Genomic DNA, 23,898 nt, shown 5'->3' on the forward strand with positions numbered 1-23,898 from the left:
GAACCAAAGATCAGAATATCATCCACATACAAACATAGTATAACACCTTCGCCCCCACCATGGCGATAGTAAACACACTTGTCAGCCTCATTGACAACAAAGCCTACAGATGTCAAAGTTCTGTCAAACTTCTCATGCCATTGCTTAGGTGCTTGTTTCGGGCCATATAAAGATTTCAGCAACTTGCATACCTTTCTTTCTTCACCTTTTACTACGAACCCATCGAGCTGATCCATATAGATTTCCTCTTCCAACTCTCCATTAAGAAAAGCTGTCTTTACGTCCATTTGATGAACGATAAGACCATAGGAGGCAGCCATGGACAGTAGTACTCGAATGGTGGTAAGTCTAGCGACAGGTGAATAGGTGTCGAAGTAATCTTCGCCTTCTCTCTGTGTGTAGCCTTTAGCTACAAGCTGCGCCTTGTACTTCTCAATAGTACCATCAGGTCTTAGCTTCTTCTTGAACACCCATTTGCAGCCCACAGGTTTGCATCCATGGGGTCGTTCTGATAGCTCCCAAGTTCCATTAGAAAGAATCGAGTCCATCTCATTATGGACAGCTTCTTTCCAGATCATCCGCATCCGGAGATGCATATGCCTCTCGCAATGGACGTAGGAGTATCATCCACAAGGTACACAATGAAATCATCACCAAAGGATTTTTCAATCCTTCGTCTCTTGCTCCGTTTAGGAGCTTCATTGTCATCCTTCTCAGTAACATTCTCATGTGATTGTTCAAAATACTCATTAGATGTACTTGGACTCGGGAATTATCTCGAGTAGAAATTCTAGCAATGCTATGCATATCTTTCATAGGAAACATATTCTCAAAAAATGTTGCATCACGAGATTCCATAATAGTATCAACATGCATATCAGGTACCTCGGATTGAACTACTAGAAATCTATATCCTACACTCCGAGGAGCATAACCTAGAAAGATACAATCCACTGTCTTTGGTCCAAGTTTGCGCTTCTTCGTAATTGGAATATTGACTTTTGCCAAACATCCCCATGTGCGCAAATACGAAAGTGATGGTTTTCTCCCAGCCCACTCCTCGTAAGGGGTTTTATCTTTATTCTTGTTAGGAACTCTATTCAGGACATGACATGAAGTCAATAAAGCCTCCCCCCACCATGCCTTAGATAAACCAGCAGTGGCTAACATGGAGTTCACCAAGTCAGTCGAGCGTGCGGTTTTTCCTCTCGGCAACCCCGTTTGATTGGGGTGAATAGGGAGGCGTCCTCTCATGAATAATGCCATGTTCCTCACAGAATTCATCAAAGATTTTAGGAAAATATTCGCCACCACGATCCGACCTAAGACGCTTGATCTTTCTCTCTAGTTGATTTTCAACTTCGGCCTTATAAATTTTAAAGTAGTCTAAAGCTTCATCTTTAGTTCGCAACAAATAAACATAGCAAAATCTAGTCGCATCATCAATCAATGTCATGAAATATCTCTTTCCACCTTTTGTCAACACACCATTCATCTCGCATAGATCAGAATGTATGAGTTCTAGAGGTGCCAAGTTTCTCTCCTCGGCCGCCTTATGGGGCTTCCGAGGTTGCTTTGATTGCACACAACTATGACACTTAGAACCTTTGGCAATGGTGAATTTCGGAATTAAACTTAAACTGGATAGCCGAGACATTAAACCAAAATTAATGTGACATAAACGAGAATGCCAAACACTCGGTATCATCACTAACATTGCCACAAATATGGTTCACGGACTTATTACCGAAATCGAAAGCGAAAAGCGGAACAAGCCTCCGCACTCATAGCCTTTACCAATAAATTGTCCAAACTTGGAAACAACTACTTTATTCGACTCTAAAACAACCTTAAACCCATCTCTCGCATAGAAGGGAGCCGCTAACGAGATTCTTGTTCATAGTAGGGACATGCTCGCACGTTCCTCGCTCGCACGATCTTCCCCGAAGTGAACTTCGGATCTACCGTGCCAACACCACGAACGAAGCATGTGACCCATTCCCCATCAAGACGGAAGAATCCCGGGCGACCTGGTAAGAAGTGAACATGGATATGTCAAGCACACACATGAACATTAGCACCCGTATCAATCCACCAACATGGAGATTGAAATACCGAAAGAACAATAAAGAGATTACCGTACCCATCAGCATTGCTAGCGGTCACCGTGTTGACTTGCCTCCCCTTTTTCTTGCGGTCTGCCCTCTCCGGGACGGTCCTTAGAAAAGTGGCCAGCCTCTCCACGGGTAAAGCAGCTCGGATCTGCTTTGTTTATCATCTTCTTCTTCTTGAAGGTTGTAGTCTTCATAGGCTTATTGAAGGAGGGCTTGTTATTCCCTTTGTTCTTGCTGTAGGGTTTCTTCGCACCATGTTGGCGCTAGACCGACCCTCTCCTTTCTCGGTATTATCCTTAGCCCGAGCTTTCTCCTCAACATCAAGAGACGCTATCGATTTTCAACCGATATCTCCTGTCTCTTGTGTTTGAGAGTTGTGGCAAAGTTCCTCCATGAAGGGGGCAACTTAGCGATGATGCATCCAGCCACAAACTTGTCGGGTAAGGCACACTTAAGGAGCTCAAGCTCTTTCGCAATGCACCGTATCTCATGAGCTTGTTCGACTACGGAACGGTTGTTAACCATCCCGATGTCATGGAAGCTCTCCATGATGTACGGTTCATCTGCTCGCATCGGTTGCACCGAACTTAGCATTCGAGTGCATCCCGCAGCTCTTTACCATCCGTTAAGTGCATGTACACATCACACGGACGATCAGCAAGAATACTTAGAACGCATCCGACGAAGAGAGTATTGTTTTCCTTGAACTTGTTCGATCTTGGTCGGATATAGTTCCTTCGAGTAAACCATCGGTAACTTCGAACACTTTCGGATGAGTAAGCCGGAGCATGGCCTTATATCGCCACCTCTTAAAGTGCACACCGGTAAACTTATCCGGCCTCGGTGCATCGGAAAAAACCAGCCATTGTTAACTCAGAAATTGCCTACAATTAGGTTTTTGGATTGTTGGATAATTAGGCACAATTTCCATGATTAATTCCAGAATATTAAGCATGACGACAAGCAACTACTAACATGTGAAACTCGAACATACTAGATGCATTAATCAACATGAGCAGCGAGCGACAGCAAATAGTAAAGCATCCATCGCTAAACGGATCGAGATATGTCGCACGTACCGATCCGGTGGAGGTGGCGATGGAGGTGTAGCGGACGATGTCGCAGCGAGTAACGTTGTTGATGACAACGTTGTTGACGACAGGGACGACGGGTCGAAGTAGACGGCGTTGAAGACGACGGTAGGCAGCACCGCCCGACTTGGACGGAAGGCGACCCGTGATGAAGAGCTTGAGCGAGCCGCGCGAGCGCTTCCGAAAAACCTAACTCGCCCTCTCCCGTACAGGATCGCAAGGACGAGCGGTTCCGGAGACTCGCTCTCCCGTTCGCCGATGCACGTCGGCGCGCGGGATGGAGTAGGCTACGATGGCGGCGCAAGCGAGAGAGGTGGAAACCCTAACTCGTGTATTGGATGTGTTTCGCGGTAGCCGGGCAGGAGATTATATAGGCTCGGGAAACCCTAGGCAACGTGGGCCACGCCCACGTCGCACGAACGTTTTGAGTCGGTTACGGATAGCCCACGATCCGGGAGCGACCCGAACCGACTAACCGCGACGCGTCCGTCTAGGACTCTGTTCGTTTTCCTGAGCTGCAAAAAGTAAGGAAAGTCTCGGCTCGAGGCTCAATCCACTCACCACGAGCGCGGCGCGCGTCGTGACGTGTCGAGTCGAGTCGAGTCGAGTCGAGTCGAGTCGAGTCGAGACGAGCGAGGAGGAGGAGGAGCGCGCGTGTAGCACTCCTATTCTCACTCACTTACTAGTGGTGGAACAACCCACCTTATAAGGTGGTCTAACTTCCTCGCAACTTTCCATGTGGGACTAAACTTCCCACCTCTTGCCACTCCCTAGTGAGCTGCCACCAACTTGGGCTCAAACTCACAAGGCTGCCACTATGTGGGCTTTGAGATTTATAGGAAAAACTGAAATCTAATTTGGGCCACTAAAAGTGGGCCCAATATTTCAACACTTACCGTTGTTTCAAGGCTGTAGGCGCAATCTTAACCTGTTAGATGTTCGATGACACGGTTAAGATTGAGGGAGGGTGTTAGACTGTATATATGGTAGCCTCTGTATTGTACCTGTAACTCTTGTATACCTGTACACTATAAATATAAACCCAACGCCAACCCTAAGGGGTGTCGAGCCTCCCCCAATCCTTTGTCTCACACATATTCATATCAGGTTTCCGTTGGCGGAAAAGATTACTCAAGAATCTAAGAAGAAAGGTAAAGATTACAAACAGCATACCCTGTAATCTGTTATATTAATGCAACATGAGAGTGCAGCAACAAGATAATCTGTTTCCTGCCATATGGCAAACTAACAGAACAGGTGAAACAGCCTATAATCGTTAGCACCACACTGGACTATTTTGCACACCCGTCTTTTTGAATGTTTTATGTGCTGAACCATTTTTCAGCTGCTGGTTACGGCCTACTGTTGGCCAAAAGAAATATGCGCATCACTTTCAGAAGCAGAAACAAGGTAGGCTACCAAACTTAAAAGGTTAACTTTGTTAACGTCAGGTAGTGATCATTATGAGAGCTGACAGTGCATCAACCATAATGCTTTGGACATGGTTATCTAGTCATACTCCAAAACAAAAATTATTGGTTCAAAGAATTACCTGCAAACTCCAATCATTTGAACCATCTGATTCTGATCACAAAGCTGGGCTACATTTGTGCTTACAATTTCCATTTCCAAAAATTTACAATTCTGTCTCGACTAATTGACCCCATTTGTATCAACCAGCCAAGTGTAACAACAATTTTACAACAACACATTAGTGTACGCAGTAGTTAAGTTAAGGCACCTCACCAGTTCAACCTGACCGGCGGCACCGTGAAGCCTTGGGCCTCGTCGAGGAACGGCACCGTCTCCGGCCGGGCCTGGAGGTCGTGGTAGAAGTCGTACTCCGCCGCGTAGTCGTGCAGGTCGAGCTCCTTCTTCTGGTTGGTGTGGTAATGGTGCTTGGCCCCGGCCGGCTTCCCGAACCCGAAGAGGCTGACCTGCTCGCACACCCCGAGCGCCATGACCACGGCCTGCATCCCGGACGAGTAGTGGAAGTACCTCTCGTCGTGCTTCGTCGACCAGTTGCTGGCGGGCCCGCCGGTGTGGGCCACGAAGCGGCGGAGCGAGTAGTACTTGGCGATGCGCGCGGAGAGGGCGTCGAGGCGCGCGTCGGTGAGGAGGAGCGGGAACGGGGAGGCCGTGGCGTTGCAGATGACGGCGTCGAGGAGGTGCGCGGGCTGGCAGACGTACATGGCCATGGGCACGTTGGGGCCGTAGGGGTGGCAGCCGCAGCCGGCGGCCGTGGCGGCGGCGCGGGCCGCGCAGAGGTGGAGGATGTTGGAGTTGACGAAGGAGAGGGAGGTCCTGGCGCCGACGTCGGGGGAGAAGCCGGCGACGCGCGCGTTGTTGAGGCGGATGACCAGGTCGTGCGCGTCGATCTGCGGCCCGCGGCCGGAGCCGAGGAGCGCGCCGCTGTTGCCGACGACGGCGCAGGTCGGGAAGCGGCGGCCCAGGAGGGCGGGGAGGTCGCGCATGACGCTGGCCACGTTGTTGTTCTGGCGGTGGCGGCGGTGGTCGGCGAGGAAGGAGCGGAGGGAGGCGCGGAAGGAGGCTAGGAGGGATCCGTCGGATGGGAGGGTTGAGACGGGGACGCGGAGGCGGGAGACGGTCCTCGGGCGCGGCGGGCCGCCGGAAGGGCGGACGTAGGGGAGGCGGAGGTAGAGGAGGCGCTGGCGGTTGCCGAAGCTGGGGAAGGTGGATATCGAGCCATTGGCGAGGAGCGCGGCGGCGTCGGCGAGGACCTGGTCGACTTCCGAGCCCTCCGCGGCGGCGAGGCGACGGAGCAGTGGATCCCCCGCCGGGGAGCGGGGTGGTTGTTGGGGGTGGAGAATGCGGCGGCGGAAGGAGAGGGAGAGGAGGGAGAGGAGCAGGAGTAGGAGGACCGGCGGGAGGTGGCGGCGCTTCATTTGCGGCCGTGCGGGCGGCGAGATCCGGCGGCCATTAGTAGGCGAGAGGGGCGGGGAGTCGCCGGCATGGGGGAATGTGGGGGCGGAGTCAGAGCCGAGTGGGGAGAAGCAGCTCGGGTGGTTCGAACCACGTTGCCGACTCGTGGGCCCTAGTGCACGGTGGGGTATGCGTGTCGGTGGTGGGTTGGTTCAATAGTTGGTTTGGCTGCGCTGCACTCAAACGTCCCAAAAGTAGACAGGGTTTGAGCGAATCCCCTCTCTGGCAATCGCTCGCTCGAGCGCTTAGTTTTTGTCGGCGCGGAGCGCTCGCGCGAAAGCGCGACTCAATTCCCTTTTGTATCACATAGTGTTTTAATTGCGTTCACACATGTTCACACTAACAGCTTGTATTACTACTTTGCAAGTTGCATGCGTACAAGAGCGTTCACACTGCATGCATGCATCATGCACGAAGCATCTCATGGATTTGCATTTAATGAGCCAACTTTTCAGCACTGTTTCATAAGTTGTTGCATGCATATACATAGCATCTCACTCTTTTTTTTCAGCACGAGGCAGACTTGCAATTCTCTTTTTACAATTCCCTTTTGAGTTTTTTTTTCGTACGGTAATTCATATTTAATGGGGTCCTTTTGCAATTCCCTTTTTCGGGCCAGTGGTTTTTAAAGGGGGAAATAACGGGTGGGAAGATCCACTTGCAACTCAAATGAACTACCACTTGCTACTCAAATTAAGTACTGTTTTAAGTTGTAAGCTAACAAAAGTTGCTAAAAAATTCTTAATGAAAATTACTTTTTAGGGTTGCTAGGTATTTATATTTACCGTTGATAAATCACGGGGCACCGGGTTGATAACTTGTAAACAAAAAAGAGTCGCTACATATTTTAAATTAAATTATTTTTTTAGGATTGATATTTATTTATATTTACCATTGATAAATAGCGGGTCACCGGGTTGATAGCTTCTAAACTAAAAGAGAGTCGGTAAAATATTCTAAATGAAATACTTTTTAGGGTTATTATTTATTTATATTTATCGTTGATAAATAATGAGGCACCGGGTTGATACCTTGTAAAATAAAAAAAATGTTCGCTAAAATATTCTAAATGGAATACTTTTTAGGGTTGGTAGTTATTTATAATTATCATTGATAAATAACGGGGCACCGGGTTGATAAATTGTAAACTAAAAAGAGTCGCCAAAATATTCAAAATAAAATAAGATTTTTAGGGTTGGTAGTTATTTATATTTGCTGTTGATAAATAACAGGACACCGGGTTGATAGCTTCTAAACTAAAAAAAATATCGCTAAATTGTTTCAAATAAAATTAACTTTGGGGTTGATAATTTTATATATTTACCGTTGATCACTCAAGTACGGAGGGGTTGATTATTCAGATAGAGAGGGTTGATAACTTTTAGCCTGAAAAAAGTTTCTCGAAACATATCAACATGGGTGCTAGTTTTGAAGATCTCGTCGAGACGGATTTATTGGTGAAAGCGAATCTTAATTTGGAGTTGTCGTTTGAAAGTTAAAACGTTTTGAATTTACAAATTTGGAAAAGATTCCGCTGACATCGAGCATATTCGTCTATTTGTGCATGCATGCATGCGTAACTTTCCCTCAATAGCTCTACACTGGGTTGATAATTTTATACATTCACCGTTGATCACTCAAGTACGGAGGGGTTGATTATTCAGATAGAGAGGGTTGATAACTTTTAGCCGGAAAAAAAGTTTCTCGAAACATATCAACATGGGTGCTAGTTTTGAAGATCTCGTCGAGACAGATTTATTGGTGAAAGCGAATCTTAATTTGGAGTTGTCGTTTGAAAGTTAAAACATTTTAAATTTTCAAATTTGGAAAAGATTCCGCTGACATCAGCAGATTCGTCTATTTATGCACGCATGCAGAACTTTTTCTCAATAGCCTGCACTAGGTTGATAATTTTATACATTCACCGTTGATCACTCAAGTATGGAGGGGTTGATTATTCAGGTAGAGAGGGTTGATAACTTTTAGCCCGAAAAAAAGTTTCTCGAAACATATCAACATGGGTGCTAGTTTTGAAGATCTCGTCGAGACGGATTTATTGGTGAAAGCGAATCTCAATTTGGAGTTGTCGTTTGAAAGTTAAAACATTTTGAATTTACAAATTTGGAAAAGATTCCGCTGACATCAGCAGATTCGTCTATTTGTGCATGCATGCAGAACTTTCCCTCAATAGACTGCACCAGGTTGATAATTTTATACATTTACCGTTGATCAGTCAAGTATGGAGGGGTTGATTATTCAGATAGAGAGGATTGATAACTTTTAGCCCGATTAAAAGTTTCTCGAAACATATCAACATGGGTGCTAGTTTTGAAGATCTCGTCGAGACGGATTTATTGGTGAAAACAGATCTTAAATCGGAGTTGTCGTTTGTGAGATAAAACATTTTGAATTTTCAAATACGGATTTAGAGTTGCTAACATGGCTTTCCCTAATTGGGCTGGGGGAAACCGATCGCTCATTCTCTTCCTGGCGATCGAGCGCCAGCTAGGGCTGCCCGGGTTTGAGTCGTGTAGCGAACTGCGCAACTGGCCAATAGTGTCGGGGATCAAGGGAACATTGTTATCGATCCACGTAATTAGAAGTTTCATATCCCGAAAAAGAGGAGTGTTAGGGCATGTACAGTGAGCTGAAGATCAGCCTTTCCCTAAGTTTATAGTATAAGATTTTTGCTTAGAGTAGAAACAACGAAAAAAAGAGGAGGTTGTCTTCCTTAATTAATCTCTTATGAAATAGTATATGAGAAGACTATTTTTTCCGTTGTACGACTTGTCTTCTCTTAGCCACATAATTTTGTACCAAAAATAAATAATTCTCACTTATTGTAAGAGATGAAAATTTGACAATAAGAGATAATGCATTGCTCCTCTAATATTTACCGTCTTCATTAGATTATGTGGACTACTAAGAGAACACATATCTTTCCTATCATTGTATATATCCTTAGACCATCTTCAACGGTTAGAGAGACGTAAGTCCATATGCGGTTGCGGTTTATTTGCGGTGGCCCGTAAACATGGAAGAGGCCTAGATTCAGTTTCCAGCGACTCCAAAGTAGCCAATTATTTGGTCCGCGGCCTCCTAATTTTAGGTAATTTTCGTGTCTACATTTTAAACATTAATTAATTCAAGTAAAAGCTTAAAAAATAGCAAATGATCTAAATGAGTACAAGAGTATAGTTCAAACCCGGCCTTGACGGCATACCTAGAGTTCCAAAGGACGAGACACGGATGTAAGAGTGATCGAGTGAATCACACATCTCGATCTAATATCAGCATCTTCTTCTTCTCCAACCATGCCTACCGAATTACACGGCGTCAGTCACGGGGGACGCCATGATCTTGGCCTCCTTTTGGTTGTTACCTACCACCTTTACTGCTGCACGAGCATTGATCTCTTCAACCTCGAGCTTCTTGCTTTGTATCTTATAGTAGCTCTTCACGGCCTTCTCTTTTTCCCAGCGCTTCCTCTCATCACTTTTCTCACTTGACACCTCCCTGTTGGCTACGAGTGTCTTGATCGTCTCCATGACCGCTTCCGAGGAGGCATCGCGCTTGGCCTTCGCCTTGGAGCTGGTCCGTCCTATCAACCACTTTGATGTAGTACCCTTAATTGGAAGGCAACATCGACATCGATGACATTGGATTGTTCGGACTTACCATTGGTGTCATACGATCCATAGAGCTCGTGCCACTTTGGATAATCTTTGACGGCCGTCCAACAATGGACCATACTGAAACTCTTTATTTTGTTAGCAACCTTGAAGTGGCCCAAAGCTTGGATCATCAAGTCCCCAGTGCCAATGCCACAAACCTTTTGATTCTTCATCGTGTCATATGAGGCGTTGAACTTGGTGCATTGCTCTTAGATCAACTGCCACCTTTTTTGTGAGAGAGACCTCACTCTGTTCACTCATAAAAGGATGATCACCCAAGCGCTTCTCCTCATGGAACTAGTTGTAAATCTTTCTCCAAAATGTGCCACCCTTTTATTGGGCACCACAAATTGGATCTTGTCCAATTTCCATCCACGCCTCGCAAAGGCACTCTTCCTGAAGATAAGTGTATCCTCCGGTCCTTTTGGATCCTCCTATGGCGGTTTGGGTGTCAACTTGGGTGGCACGTTGGGTCTCGATGCCGGCCCCTTCATTGATCATGACCTCCATGACCTTGTCCCCGCCAAAGAAGGTCTAGTACACATGCCATCGGGTCGGACACAAGACTAGATGTATGGACGCAATGATGGTAGCGGAAGAGAATCATACCGGGTCGGAGGGCAAACCGGGCCGCGCTGGAATTTCGTCGAGCAGGTTGCGAGGGACAAGGAGGGCATCTGGTGACAAGCGTTTTGCGGGCTTCCTTCCCAAGCCCCCTGATAAGCCCCTCACCGGGACGTTGAGGTAGATGTTCGGAGGGGATGCCACGAGTGGGAAAGACTCGCCGATCTTCGGCAACGTATCCCCAAACAACCGGGCCACCGCCGATGCGCACATGTATTGTACGTGAATGAGCGGTATCTCATAGCCAGTGTGTTGGCTAGCACCGGACCGTTGATCGAGGACCGCGACGTGCCTTCGGCTCGTGTCAGTGTATGTAGTCATTGTGGTCTAAGTAGTAAGTACCTATGTATAATTTCTATTATTTTTATTTATACTACTGTCATGATTATTAAAATAGACCGGTGGATTTTGCACAAAAAACGTGGTAGTTTCCTGGCCTCCTGGGGTCCGGCCCTGGTACGGCATCATGTCACGGCCGTACGTGGGGCAACGGGGCCCAACTTGGTGGTCGGAGCTGGACACCGAAGCGATTAACCATGAGCCCGTTCTCTCGTCGTGGACCATAATACTTCCATCGGAACTTAGAGCATAGACGCGTCCCCAAAGCGTCCCCAAACCGCGCCGGATTGAGCGTTTGGAGATGTGTTTTGTTCGTGCTGCCTTTGGGAGACGTCGCTCCCCAGCTGCGTTCCTCAAACGCCGCCCCCAAACATTTAAATTACTTTTTTAAACACAGAACCATTTATCGGAAATTCGTCTTGGCTCCCGGGAGCATTTGCTCCCGGATTTTTGGGGAGCAAATTTTGTTTTTCAAAACTTTTTAAAAAATTCCGAAAAAAATTATGAACGTACCTGACAATGGCATGCACCACCTTCTGAAATTTCGCTGCGAAATGTCACCGTATGCGTCCTGGGCAAAAATGACAAATTTCCAGATCTGAGATTCAAATTTTTGGATCTCATTTCATGCCAGTAATTTGTCATTTTTGTCCAGGTCGCATACGATGACATTTTGCAACGACATTTTACACGTTTGTGCGTGCCATGGTAAGGTACATGCATGATTTTTTTTCGGAATTTTTTGATAAGTTTTCGATTTGTTCTAATTTTTCGAAAATACCGGGAGCAAATACTCCCGGGAGCCAAATTGCCGCTCCCACCATTTATCAAATATAGCATATGAATAAAAATGTTTGCGAGGATTGTTTTCAAATTAAATTACAACAAATAATAAAATAAGTAAATAAATATAATAAATAGGGGTAGATGCTACATCAAGGTGCCACGGTATTTCCTTTGATCCTCCACAAATGCTCAACGAGATCAGCTTGAAGTTGCTCATGCACATTGCTGTCACGGATCTCTGCGTGCATGGCGAGAAAATCAGCAAAATCTGCAGGCAACTCATGATCAACCTCCGCAAGAGGGCCTTGACACTCATAGGGACCAACATGTGACCTAGCACGATTCTTACGGTCATCCTCGATGATCATGTTGTGCATGATCACACAAGCCTGCATCACCTTCCACATTTGGTCGTGAGACCAGCTTAGAGCAGGGTACCAGACAATGGCAATTTGTGCTTGAAGCACACCAAATGCCTGCTCGACATCCTTCCTGCAAGCCTCCTGTCGCGTAGCAAAGTGAGAATTCTTCAGGCCTGATGGATTCGAGATTGTTTTGACAAAAGTGGCCCATTTTGGATATATACCATCGGCTAGATAATAGCCTTTGGTATATTCGTGGCCATTGATCTCATAGTTGCATGGTGGAGCATGCCCTTCCACTAGTCTGCTGAACACCGGAGACTGCTACAACACGTTGATGTCATTGTGTGATCCCGCCATGCCAAAGAAAGGATGCCAAATCCACAAGTCATAATCTGCCACAGCTTCAAGCACCACACTGCAATATCCATGACGGCCTTTGTATATACCTTGCCAAGCAAACGGGCAGTTCTTCCATGCCCAGTGCATGCAATCGATGCTTCCAAGCATTTCAGGAAATCCTCTAGCAGCATTTTGTGCCATGATCCTTGCAGTCTCTTCCTCAGTTGGCCCTCTCAAATAGTATTTGCAAACTTTCCCAGCACAGCTCGGCAAAACTTGTACATGCACTCAATGGAAGTAGACTCACTCATGCGAAGGTAGTCGTCCTGTGTATCGGCAGGTACTCCGTATGCAAGCATCCTCATGGCGGCGGTGCACTTCTGAATCGACGAGAACCCGAGGACGCCTACAGCGTCGACCTTGAGCTTGAAGTAGGGGGTCGAACTCTCGAACGCCGTGGAGGATATTCATGAACAGCCCCTTGCTCATCCTGTACCGGCGTCGAAAATTGCCGGCCTGTGTTGCGTCGTCGGCGAAGTAGTCGTTGTGCAGCATGGCATGCCCCTCCATCCTCTGCCGGGGCTTCGACTTCTTTCTTCCCGGCCTTGATCCTCCGCGGCGCGGCCTCTTCCTCTTCTCCGCCTCAGCGTCGAGCAATTCCTGGAGGGACGCGATGATCAGCAAATGCTCCCGCAGGTCGTCGTCGAAGGCTTGCTCGTCCTCCAGCAGCAGGGCAACCATCTCATCGTCACTGTCCATGGCTGAAGCAAATTCTACGGTTAAATTTGCGCCGAGGCAGACGACGCAACAAACAGCGGCCAATCGCGCCTACCTGGCAAGTCGTCGAGCACCTTCTGTGCGCGGAGGTGGGGCGGATTTGACGGCGCGTTCTGGGACGCGCTGGCGACGCGGCGGCGGCGGCACGACCGGCGGGAGCCCCAGCCACGACAACGGTTCCGACTCTCAGCAGAGATCATATGCCCAACCGGCCGGGAAATCCAGCGGCGGCGGTGGGGTGGGAGGTGATACGTCTCCGACGTATCGATAATTTCTTATGTTCTATGCCATATTATTGATGATACCTACATGTTTTATGCACACTTTATGTCATATTCGTGCATTTTCTGGAACTAACCTATTAACAAGATGCCGAAGTGCCGGTTCTCGTTTTCCGCTGTTTTTGGTTTCGGAAATCCTAGTAACGAAATATTCTCGGAATTGGACGAAACGAAGACCCAGGGGCCTATTTTGCCACGAACCTTCCAGAAGACCGAAGAGCATACGAAGTGGGGCCACGAGGTGGCCAAACCACAAGGCGGCGCGGCCAAGGGGGGCTCGCGCCGCCCTGTGGTGTGGGCCCCTCGTCTGCCCCCCGACTCTGCCCTTCCGCCTACTTAAAGCCTCCGTCGCGAAACCCCTGATGCGAAAAACCACGATACGGAAAACCTTACTGAGAAGCCGCCGCCGCCGATCCCATCTCGGGGGATTCTGGAGATCTCCTCCGGCACCCTGCCGGAGAGGGGATTCATCTCCCGGAGGACTCTACACCGCCATGGTCGCCTCCGGAGTGATGAGTGAGTAGTTCACCCCTGGACTATGGGTCTATAGCGGTAGCTAGATGGTTGTCTTCTCCTCATTGTGCTTCATTGTTGGATCTTGTGAGCTGCCTAACATGATCAAGATCATCTATCCGTAATACTCTATGTTGTGTTTGTCGGGATCCGATGGATAGAGAATACCATGTTATGTTAATTATCAAGTTATTACATATGTGTTGTTTATGATCTTGCATGCTCTCCGTTACTAGTAGAGGCTGCGGCCAAGTTTTTTGCTTTTAACTCCAAGAGGGAGTATTTATGCTCGATAGTGGGTTCATGCCCGCATTGACACTCGGGACGAGTGACAGAAAGTTCTAAGGTTGTGTTGTGCCGTTGCCACTAGGGATAAAACATTGGCGCTATGTCCGAGGATGTAGTTGTTGATTACATTACGCACTATACTTAATGCAATTGTCTGTTGCTTTGCAACTTAATACTGGAAGGGGTTCGGATGATAACTTCGAAGGTGGACTTTTTAGGCATAGATGCAGTTGGATGGCGGTCTATGTACTTTGTCGTAATGCCCAATTAAATCTCACTATACTTATCATGCCATGTATGTGCATTGTTATGCCCTCTCTATTTGTCAATTGCTCGACTGTAATTTGTTCACCCAACATGCTTTTATCTTATGGGAGAGACACCTCTAGTGAACTCGTGGACCCCGGTCCATTCTTTAATACTCGAAATACCAATCTGCTGCAATACTTGTTTTACTTGTTTTCTCTGCAAACAATCATCTTCCACACAATACGGTTAATCCTTTGTTACAGCAAGCCGGTGAGATTGATAACCTCACTTTGTTTTTTGGGGCAAAGTACTTTGGTTGTGTTGTGCGGGTTCCACGTTGGCGCCGGAATCTCCGGTGTTGCGCCGCACTACATCCCGCCGCCATCAACCTTCAACGTGCTTCTTGGCTCCTCCTGGTTCGATAAACCTTGGTTTCTTTACGAGGGAAAACTTGCTGCTGTGCGCATCATACCTTCCTCTTGGGGTTTCCCAACGAACGTGTGAAATACACGCCATCAAGCATATTTTCTGGCGCCGTTGCCGGGGAGATCAAGACACGCTGCAAGGGGAGTCTCCACTTCTCAACCTCTTTACTTTGTTTTTGTCTTGCTTTATTTTATTTACTACTTTGTTTGCTGCATTATATCGAAACACAAAAAAATTAGTTGCTAGTTTTACTTTATTTACTGTCTTGTCTGCTATATCAAAAACACAAAAAAATTAGTTACTTGCATTTACTTTACTTGATTCATCATGTTTCCTTTTAATTTTACCACAAAAAACATACCGGTAGGACATGGGTCTATAATTGGGAGGAACAATATAGAAGAATTTTTCACCCATGTCAGTACCGTTGAAGATTTTGAAGATAGACACTTGGTAGAACTTGCTCCTACTTATGAAATTGCTGCTGCTGCTTTAGTTCGCTTGTTGGAAACTAAATTTGTTAATCTCAATCCTATAATCCAACACATGTTTCTTACACTTGGTGATATGGAAGAGGGGGAAAAGAGAGATTTTGTTTTAGAAACCCTTCTTAGAGAATTTGGTGGTCTAGCAAGAGAGGCTAGAAAGGTCTTCGCTAAATTTAATATGCTTGGTTCTCATACTAATTTTGTTGGTCTCCTTGAAAAAATGGATATGGATAGAATAAGGTACACTAATAATGCTAATGATGGTGGGGAGATCAAAGCACCAATACCATGCAAACTCCTAGCTATGAATGATGCACTAGAAAATAACTATGCTTGGCTTGTTCCTGAAAATTTGTTCGATGAGAGTAGCAAGCCCAAGACTAATGAAAAGGGAGACGCTGAAACTTATGTATCCAATATACTATGCTTGGTTGAGAAAACTTCAAACCCCGCTGTAGGTGCACCACCCTTTGATAACACTTGAGTTACACTTTCTGCGCCTAGGTGAAAGGCGTTAAAGAAAAGCGCTTATGGGAGACAACCCATGTTTTTACTACAGTATTTTTGTTTTATATTTGTGTCTTGGAAGTTGTTTACTACTGTAGCAACCTCTCCTTATCTTAGTTTTGAGTTTTGTTGTGCCAAGTAAAGTCTTTGATAGTAAAGTAAGTACTAGATTTGGATTACTGCGCAGTTCCAGATTTCTTTTCTGTCACGAATCTGGGTCTACCTCCCTGTAGGTAGCTCAGAAAATTAAGCCAATTTACGTGCATGATCCTCAGATATGTACGCAACTTTCATTAAATTTGAGCATTTTCATTTGAGCAAGTCTGGTGGCCTAATAAAATCCATATTTACGGATTGTTCTGTTTTGACAGATTCTGCCTTTTATTTCGCATTGCCTCTTTTGCTATGTTGGATGAATTTCTTTGATCCATTAATGTCCAGTAGCTTTATGCAATGTCCAGAAGTGTTAAGAATGATTGTGTCACCTCTGAACATGTGAATTTTTATTATGCACTAACCCTCTAATGAGTTGTTTCGAGTTTGGTGTGGAGAAAGTTTTCAAGGATCAAGAGAGGAGTATGATGCAATATGATCAAGGAGAGTGAAAGCTCTAAGCTTGGGGATGCCCCGGTGGTTCACCCCTGCATATTATAAGAAGACTCAAGCGTCTAAGCTTGGGGATGCCCAAGGCATCCCCTTCTTCATCGACAACATTATCGAGTTCCTCCCCCGAAACTATATTTTTATTCCGTCACATCTTATGCACTTTGCTTGGAGCGTCGGTTTGTTTTTGTTTTTTGTTTTGTTTGAATAAAATGGATCCTAGCATTCACTTTATGGGAGAGAGACACGCTCCGCTGTAGCATATGGACAAGTATGTCCTTAGGCTCTACTCATAGTATTCATGGCGAAGTTTCTTCTTCGTTAAATTGTTATATGGTTGGAATTGGAAAATGCTACATGTAGTAATTCTAAAATGTCTTGGATAATTTGATACTTGGCAATTGTTGTGCTCATGTTTAAGCTCTTGCATCATATACTTTGCACCCACTAATGAAGAAATACTTAGAGCTTGCTAATTTGGTTTGCATATTTGGTTTCTCTAGAGTCTAGATAATATCTAGTATTGAGTTTTGAACAACAAGGAAGACGGTGTAGAGTCTTATAATGTTTTCAATATGTCTTTTATGTGAGTTTTGCTGTACCGTTCATCCTTGTGTTTGTTTCAAATAACCTTGCTAGCCTAAACCTTGTATCGAGAGGAAATACTTCTCATGCATCCAAAATACTTGAGCCAACCACTATGCCATTTGTGTCCACCATACCTACCTACTACATGGTATTTATCCGCCATTCCAAAGTAAATTGCTTGAGTGCTACCTTTAAAATTCCATCATTCACCTTTGCAATATATAGCTCATGGGACAAATAGCTTAAAAACTATTGTGGTATTGAATATGTACTTATGCACTTTATCTCTTATTAAGTTGCTTGTTGTGCGATAACCATGCTTCGGGGACGCCATCAACTACTCTTTGTTGAATATCATGTGAGTTGCTATGCATGTCCGTCTTGTCTGAAGTAAGAGAGATCTACCACCTTAATGGTTGGAGCATGCATATTGTTAGAGAAGAACATTGGGCCACTAACTAAAGCCATGATTCATGGTGGAAGTTTCAGTTTTGGACATATATCCTCAATCTCATATGAGAATAATAATTGTTGCCACATGCTTATGCATTAAAGAGGAGTCCATTATCTGTTGTCCATGTTGTCCCGGTATGGATGTCTAAGTTGAGAATAATCAAAAGCGAGAAATCCAAAATGCGAGCTTTCTCCTTAGACCTTTGTACAGGCGGCATGGAGGTACCCCATTGTGACACTTGGTTAAAACATGTGCATTGCAAAGATCCGGTAGTCCAAGCTAATTAGGACAAGGTGCGGGCACTATTAGTATACTATGCATGAGACTTGCAACTTGTAAGATATAATTTTCATAACTCATATGCTTTATTACTACCGTTGACAAAATTGTTTCATGTTTTCAAAATAAAAGCTCTAGCACAAATATAGCAATCGATGCTTTCCTCTTTGAAGGACCATTCTCTTTACTTTTATGTCGAGTCAGTTCACCTATCTCCCTCCACCTCAAGAAGCAAACACTTGTGTGAACTGTGCATTGATTCCTACATACTTGCATATTGTACTTGTTATATTACTCTATGTTGACAATTATCCATGAGATATACATGTTACAAGTTGAAAGCAACCGCTGAAACTTAATCTTCCTTTGTGTTGCTTCAATACCTTTACTTTGATTTATTGCTTTATGAGTTAACTCTTATGCAAGACTTATTAATACTTGTCTTGAAGTACTATTCATGAAAAGTCTTTGCTTTATGATTATCTTGTTTACTCATGTCATTACCATTGTTTTGATCGCTGCATTCACTACATATGTTTACAAATAGTATGATCAAGGTTATGATGGCATGTCACTTCAGAAATTATCTTTGTTATCGTTTTACCTGCTCGGGACGAGCAGAACTAAGCTTGGGGATGCTTGATACGTCTCCGACGTATCGATAATTTCTTATGTTCTATGCCATATTATTGATGATACCTACATGTTTTATGCACACTTTATGTCATATTCGTGCATTTTCCGGAACTAACCTATTAACAAGATGCCGAAGTGCCGGTTCTCGTTTTCTGCTGTTTTTGGTTTCAGAAATCCTAGTAACGAAATATTCTCGGAATTGGACGAAACGAAGACCCGGGGGCCTATTTTGCCACGAACCTTCCGGAAGACCGAAGAGCATACGAAGTGGGGCCACGAGGTGGCCAAACCACAAGGTGGCGCGGCCAAGGGGGCCCGCGCCGCCTCGTGGTGTGGGCCCCTCGTCGGCCCCCGACTCGCCCTTCCGCCTACTTAAAGCCTCCGTCGCGAAACCCCCGATGCGAAAAACCACGATACGGAAAACCTTGTGAGACGCCGCCGCCGCCGATCCCATCTCGGGGGATTCTGGAGATCTCCTCCGGCACCCTGCCGGAGAGGGGATTCATCTCCCGGAGGACTCTACACCGTCATGGTCGCCTCCGGAGTGATGAGTGAGTAGTTCACCCCTGGACTATGGGTCCATAGCGGTAGCTAGATGGTTGTCTTCTCCTCATTGTGCTTCATTGTTGGATCTTGTGAGCTGCCTAACATGATCAAGATCATCTATCCGTAATACTCTATGTTGTGTTTGTCGGGATCCGATGGATAGAGAATACCATGTTATGTTAATTATCAAGTTATTACATATGTGTTGTTTATGATCTTGCATGCTCTCCGTTACTAGTAGAGGCTCTGGCCAAGTTTTTGCTTTTAACTCCAAGAGGGAGTATTTATGCGCGATAGTGGGTTCATGCCTGCATTGACACCTGGGACGGTGACAGAAAGTTCTAAGGTTGTGTTGTGCTGTTGCCACTAGGGATAAAACATTGGCGCTATGTCCGAGGATGTAGTTGTTGATTACATTACGCACCATACTTAATGCAATTGTCCGTTGCTTTGCAACTTAATACTGGAAGGGGTTCGGATGATAACCTCGAAGGTGGACTTTTTAGGCATAGATGCGGTTGGATGGCGGTCTATGTACTTTGTCGTAATGCCCAATTAAATCTCACTATACTTATCATGCCATGTATGTGCATTGTTATGCCCTCTCTATTTGTCAATTGCCCGACTGTAATTTGTTCACCCAACATGCTTTTATCTTATGGGAGAGACACCTCTAGTGAACTGTGGACCCCGGTCCATTCTTTAATACTGAAATACCAATCTGGTGCAATACTTGTTTTACTGTTTTCTCTGCAAACAATCATCTTCCACACAATACGGCTAATCCTTTGTTACAGCAAGCCGGTGAGATTGACAACCTCACTTGTTTCGTTGGGGCAAAGTACTTTGGTTGTGTTGTGCAGGTTCCACGTTGGCGCCGGAATCTCCGGTGTTGCGCCGCACTACATCCCGCCGCCATCAACCTTCAACGTGCTTCTTGGCTCCTCCTGGTTCGATAAACCTTGGTTTCTTTCTGAGGGAAAACTTGCTGCTGTGCGCATCATACCTTCCTCTTGGGGTTGCCCAACGAACGTGTGAAATACACGCCATCAGGAGGCGCGGGAACGAAGGAGCGACGAGAAAAGAGACGCGAACCAACGGTTTATGCAAATAGTCGCCGACATGTGGGAGCCCGCCTCGCTTTTCGTTGTGTCCGGCGTCCCCGGTGCGTCCCCTGTGGGACGGGGACGGGCTCGGGGCGCCGGACACCGTATCGGGCCGCGCCGGACAAAAATGGGCTTTGGGGGATGCGGCTGGAACACATTTTTTGTTCGGCGCGCCCCAAAACCCTTTAGGGGACGCTTTGGGGGACGCAGCTGGAGATGCTCTTAACGCCGCCTTCCTCTTGCTCCGCCGGCAGATCTGCTCCACTCCGCTCACCGTCACCGGACATCCTGCTCAATGACCCATGACATGCCCTGGTCATGGGGTTCCAGGAGGGACCGCCAGTACCTCCTGCTCCGACGGATCGAAGAAGGCGAGGTCATCTATCTCCTGACCCAGCCACCTCTCATCCTCCGTGAAAGATACGCATACTATGTTAGGATCATCCTCAGGGTAACTATTCTCCCTTTTTTGTACCCATCGCCTGACAGGCAAACATATCAACGGCAGCATGTTCAGTTACCACTTCATAATCAATCGTGCTTTGCGGTGTCTTACGCCGGTGCTCAGCGTGTCAACCATAGTTCTCCTCCTTGTTCTCCTCCTAGGTCCGGGTCTCCCGGATCGGACGATGGCGGCGCGTCCTGCGTCGTTCTACCTCTTGGGGCATCGTTTTTGGAGCAGCTGCTAGATGTTGGCGGACTTCGGTGGAGTGGTGTTCATCTACCACATTGTTGGCGCTGAGTCTCAGTGGCATGGTGCTGCAGGGTATCGACGACAAATGCGGGATGATGTATACGTGCAGGAGGGTGGAGCCGTCTGGCGTCATGGTGGCATCGACGGCAGGTCTTGCAAGGTTAATGCGTTGATCTCTCTTGAAGATGGAGTCGAGGAACATGGCGGGAGCAACTCCTGTGGCGTGTGCGTTGGCGTGCGCCGAGAGTCCGCTTGATCGGATGTGTTTCTCACCTGCTATTGGGCGGTCTGAGAAGGCATTTAGTTTTGGATGATTTGAGTTGGTGTATTGTCACCCTCTTCATCCCACTGTAGATATAGTAAGGTTGCTTCGAGTTTGATCTTTTGTATTTTTTCTTGTAAGGTTTCATGAATAATCTAATAAAAAAAGCCGTGTGCATCCTTTGGATGCAGAAGCTGGGGCGATATTTCCCCCATTTCGAAAAAAAAAGTATAGGTACCATGAAGCCGAGCTGCAGGATCCTCTTCACATGGCAGCCTGTCTGATTCTGGCTCTTTGCTTTGCTCCAGCTGGGTACATATGTACTCAAGATTAGCCTAGCTACTAGATGGAACATTTTTTAAAGCTAAATTAGGCCCATGAAATAGCGACGATCCACTATTAATTCTCTTGTCATATTTTTTTCTATATTGTCATTATTATTTCACGCAACGATTTGTTTTGTTTCTCTTCTGTAGTATTTCACACAAGTAAGTTCAGAGGACCATGCTGAACTTGTTTTGCTACAGAGTAAAGTTTATTATCAGCTGGGTACTTAATCATATCTACGACATGATCAAAGTTACTTCTTAAATTACTTTGAGACAACATTAGTTAAATCTGAAAGTTGCAAGGTCTGGATAAAAGAAATAATCAGATATCACGGCTGGGAGTGTGTTTCGATTAACTGACAGTGCAAACAAACAACCAATTCTGTAATGAATACCTAACAATATATAACCTTAAATTCCACTGCTAAAGCAGCCAACATGAGCGGAAACTGCAAATGGAGGCCGAGCTACAAAAAGCTTTAAATTTTTATTTTTTAAAAGAATCATATTTTATAGTTTCAAAAAATGTGAAAATAATTCTGGACATAGTCGATGACATTACAACCATGCAAAAGGTTTCAGATTGGGAACTTGCACTTGTAGGATACAGCATAGACTACGTCCAGACTTTTTGCAGATTTTTTGGAACTTTAAAGATGTGATTTTCGAAAATTTCAAAATAAAGGGCTCTCTATAGCCCGGCAGTCCTCTCTCTCCCAACATGAGCATGAATAGTCTCGAAGCTTACCGTGGCAAATGCGGCAACCAGAAAACAGACATTGCAATATTCAAAACCAAGTAATTCAGGTAAGAAATTCTAACAAACAACTCCAGAACCTGCAAAGGCCCCAATCTGGAGCAGATCACTCTGTAGGCAATAGCACCAAAAACAACCATTGCGCTACAAAAAAAATCATTTGGGCAAAGAATCCTAACAAACAACGAGTGTGGCATTTTGTAGCTCGGGCTACATGGAAGCTCGTTTTTTCAAAAATTGGAAAATAGCATTTAATAGTTTCAAAAAAATATGAAACAAAAGCAATTCGAAAGACTGAGTATTTTGGGCTGTACAAAATTCACAAATCTGTGGATCTGAAAAAGTGATCAGTGCAGATTTTGAAACTTCCAACATTTGTCAGAATTTGTCATTTTTCTGTAGCCTCGAATATAATGTATTTCATCCTCAGATTATGCAGAGTGGTAGAGTACATCATTGGTTACAACTAGATTTTTTTTTTAGATTTCTTTGAAACTTCAAATTGTTGGATTCAAAAGTTGCAAAAAAACAGGAGCCATGTAGCTCGGGCTACAATTGGGGTTTCCGAACAAACAACTCCATTATGTACCTGCAGACCACCAGCTTGCCACTACCTTTTGGCAAAGAAATTGGCGCAACACCTTCTGTGAGCTCCAAAACTAAATAAACAACTACCATGTGTTTCTCGTTGTAATACAAGTGTCTGGCGCTTTGCCCATCTCTCTTATATAACCGTACTCAAAACAATCATTCACTGTTACAAGAATAAAGCTGAGCTCCTTTGACTGTTAAAAAAAGCTCAGTAATAACTTCCTGCCTAACTTCCCAGCAGCACAATTGGAAATCAAATGCATAATCGACTTATGCTCAACACAAAATTATAGTGCTAGCCTGCTAGGACCAACTTTACCAACATGATTTTACATGTATGCAAATTCTCAGGTATTTCGTATTTCAGTAAGTCACCTATGTGCCTTGTCTTTTATGGTAGGATTGCTCTAAATGTGCAGACGAGGGAAGTATAACCATAAGCTAACTGCATAATGATTTTGAATATGATATTGTAACATGCTTCCTTGGATGCAAGAATTAAGCAACATTTTACACTAGAGACAACTTTGTGGTAAACTCTATAAGAATAGATACATCGAACATGACTCTCAGCACAGCATGGACGGAGCCAAACTCGGACATGGGTGTACAAATGCACACCCATTATTTTTGGCAAAATGCTGGTACACCTATGTATAATTCACGGCAGCACAATATTGTACCGTACCCCTTTATTTTCATTGGATTTGTGATGTAACATAAGCTATCATTGTACTAGTAGGTAACTACTCAGGGGAAAATAGTTCGTTTTCTCATTATATATAATGAAGTCAATGGGTTCGCAACAGTGATCATGTAATTCATGTTTCAGGAGTTTCAATTGCATTCAATTAGAATTTTGAATATGTAACCGAAAATACAAAACCAACAGAACTAAACAGTAAAGAGTTACTTGCGCAAAATACGGAAATTTTGCCTCAAAATTTGTTACATCGAAACTCAAGTATAGTTTCTATGGCTTCAGATCATTGTTTCATAGAAACATGAGGCTAAGTTGAAGAAAAGGCGAAGGCCAACGCTAATGTGTGGTTGGGCCCGACAAAGCCTTTATAAAATGCCGGACTCCACATAACCTAGAATTGGCAAATCCTGGTGTCCCAGGTGTTTTCGGAATCTTATTATAAAACCTAAAAATGCTGTCATTTTTCGTACATGGGAATATGAATTTTCATTGCTTGAAAAAGAAGTGCCTTGAAATGAACAGTTTTGTGCATGGAATGAATGATTA

General features: G+C 45.2%; 1 protein-coding gene across 1 annotated transcript; it reads right to left on the bottom strand.

The window, feature by feature from the left end:
- Positions 1-4,858: 4,858 nt before the first annotated feature.
- Positions 4,859-6,111, bottom strand: LOC124651266 (sialyltransferase-like protein 2). The gene has a single exon (XM_047190380.1). The coding sequence runs from the start codon at positions 6,109-6,111 to the stop codon at positions 4,948-4,950; it is 1,164 nt and encodes a 387-aa protein (XP_047046336.1). The 3' UTR covers positions 4,859-4,947.
- Between the last annotated feature and the right edge of the window lie 17,787 nt (positions 6,112-23,898).

This window comes from Lolium rigidum, chromosome 5, assembly GCF_022539505.1.
Source record: "Lolium rigidum isolate FL_2022 chromosome 5, APGP_CSIRO_Lrig_0.1, whole genome shotgun sequence".
In the NCBI taxonomy this organism is placed as follows: Eukaryota; Viridiplantae; Streptophyta; class Magnoliopsida; order Poales; family Poaceae; genus Lolium; species Lolium rigidum.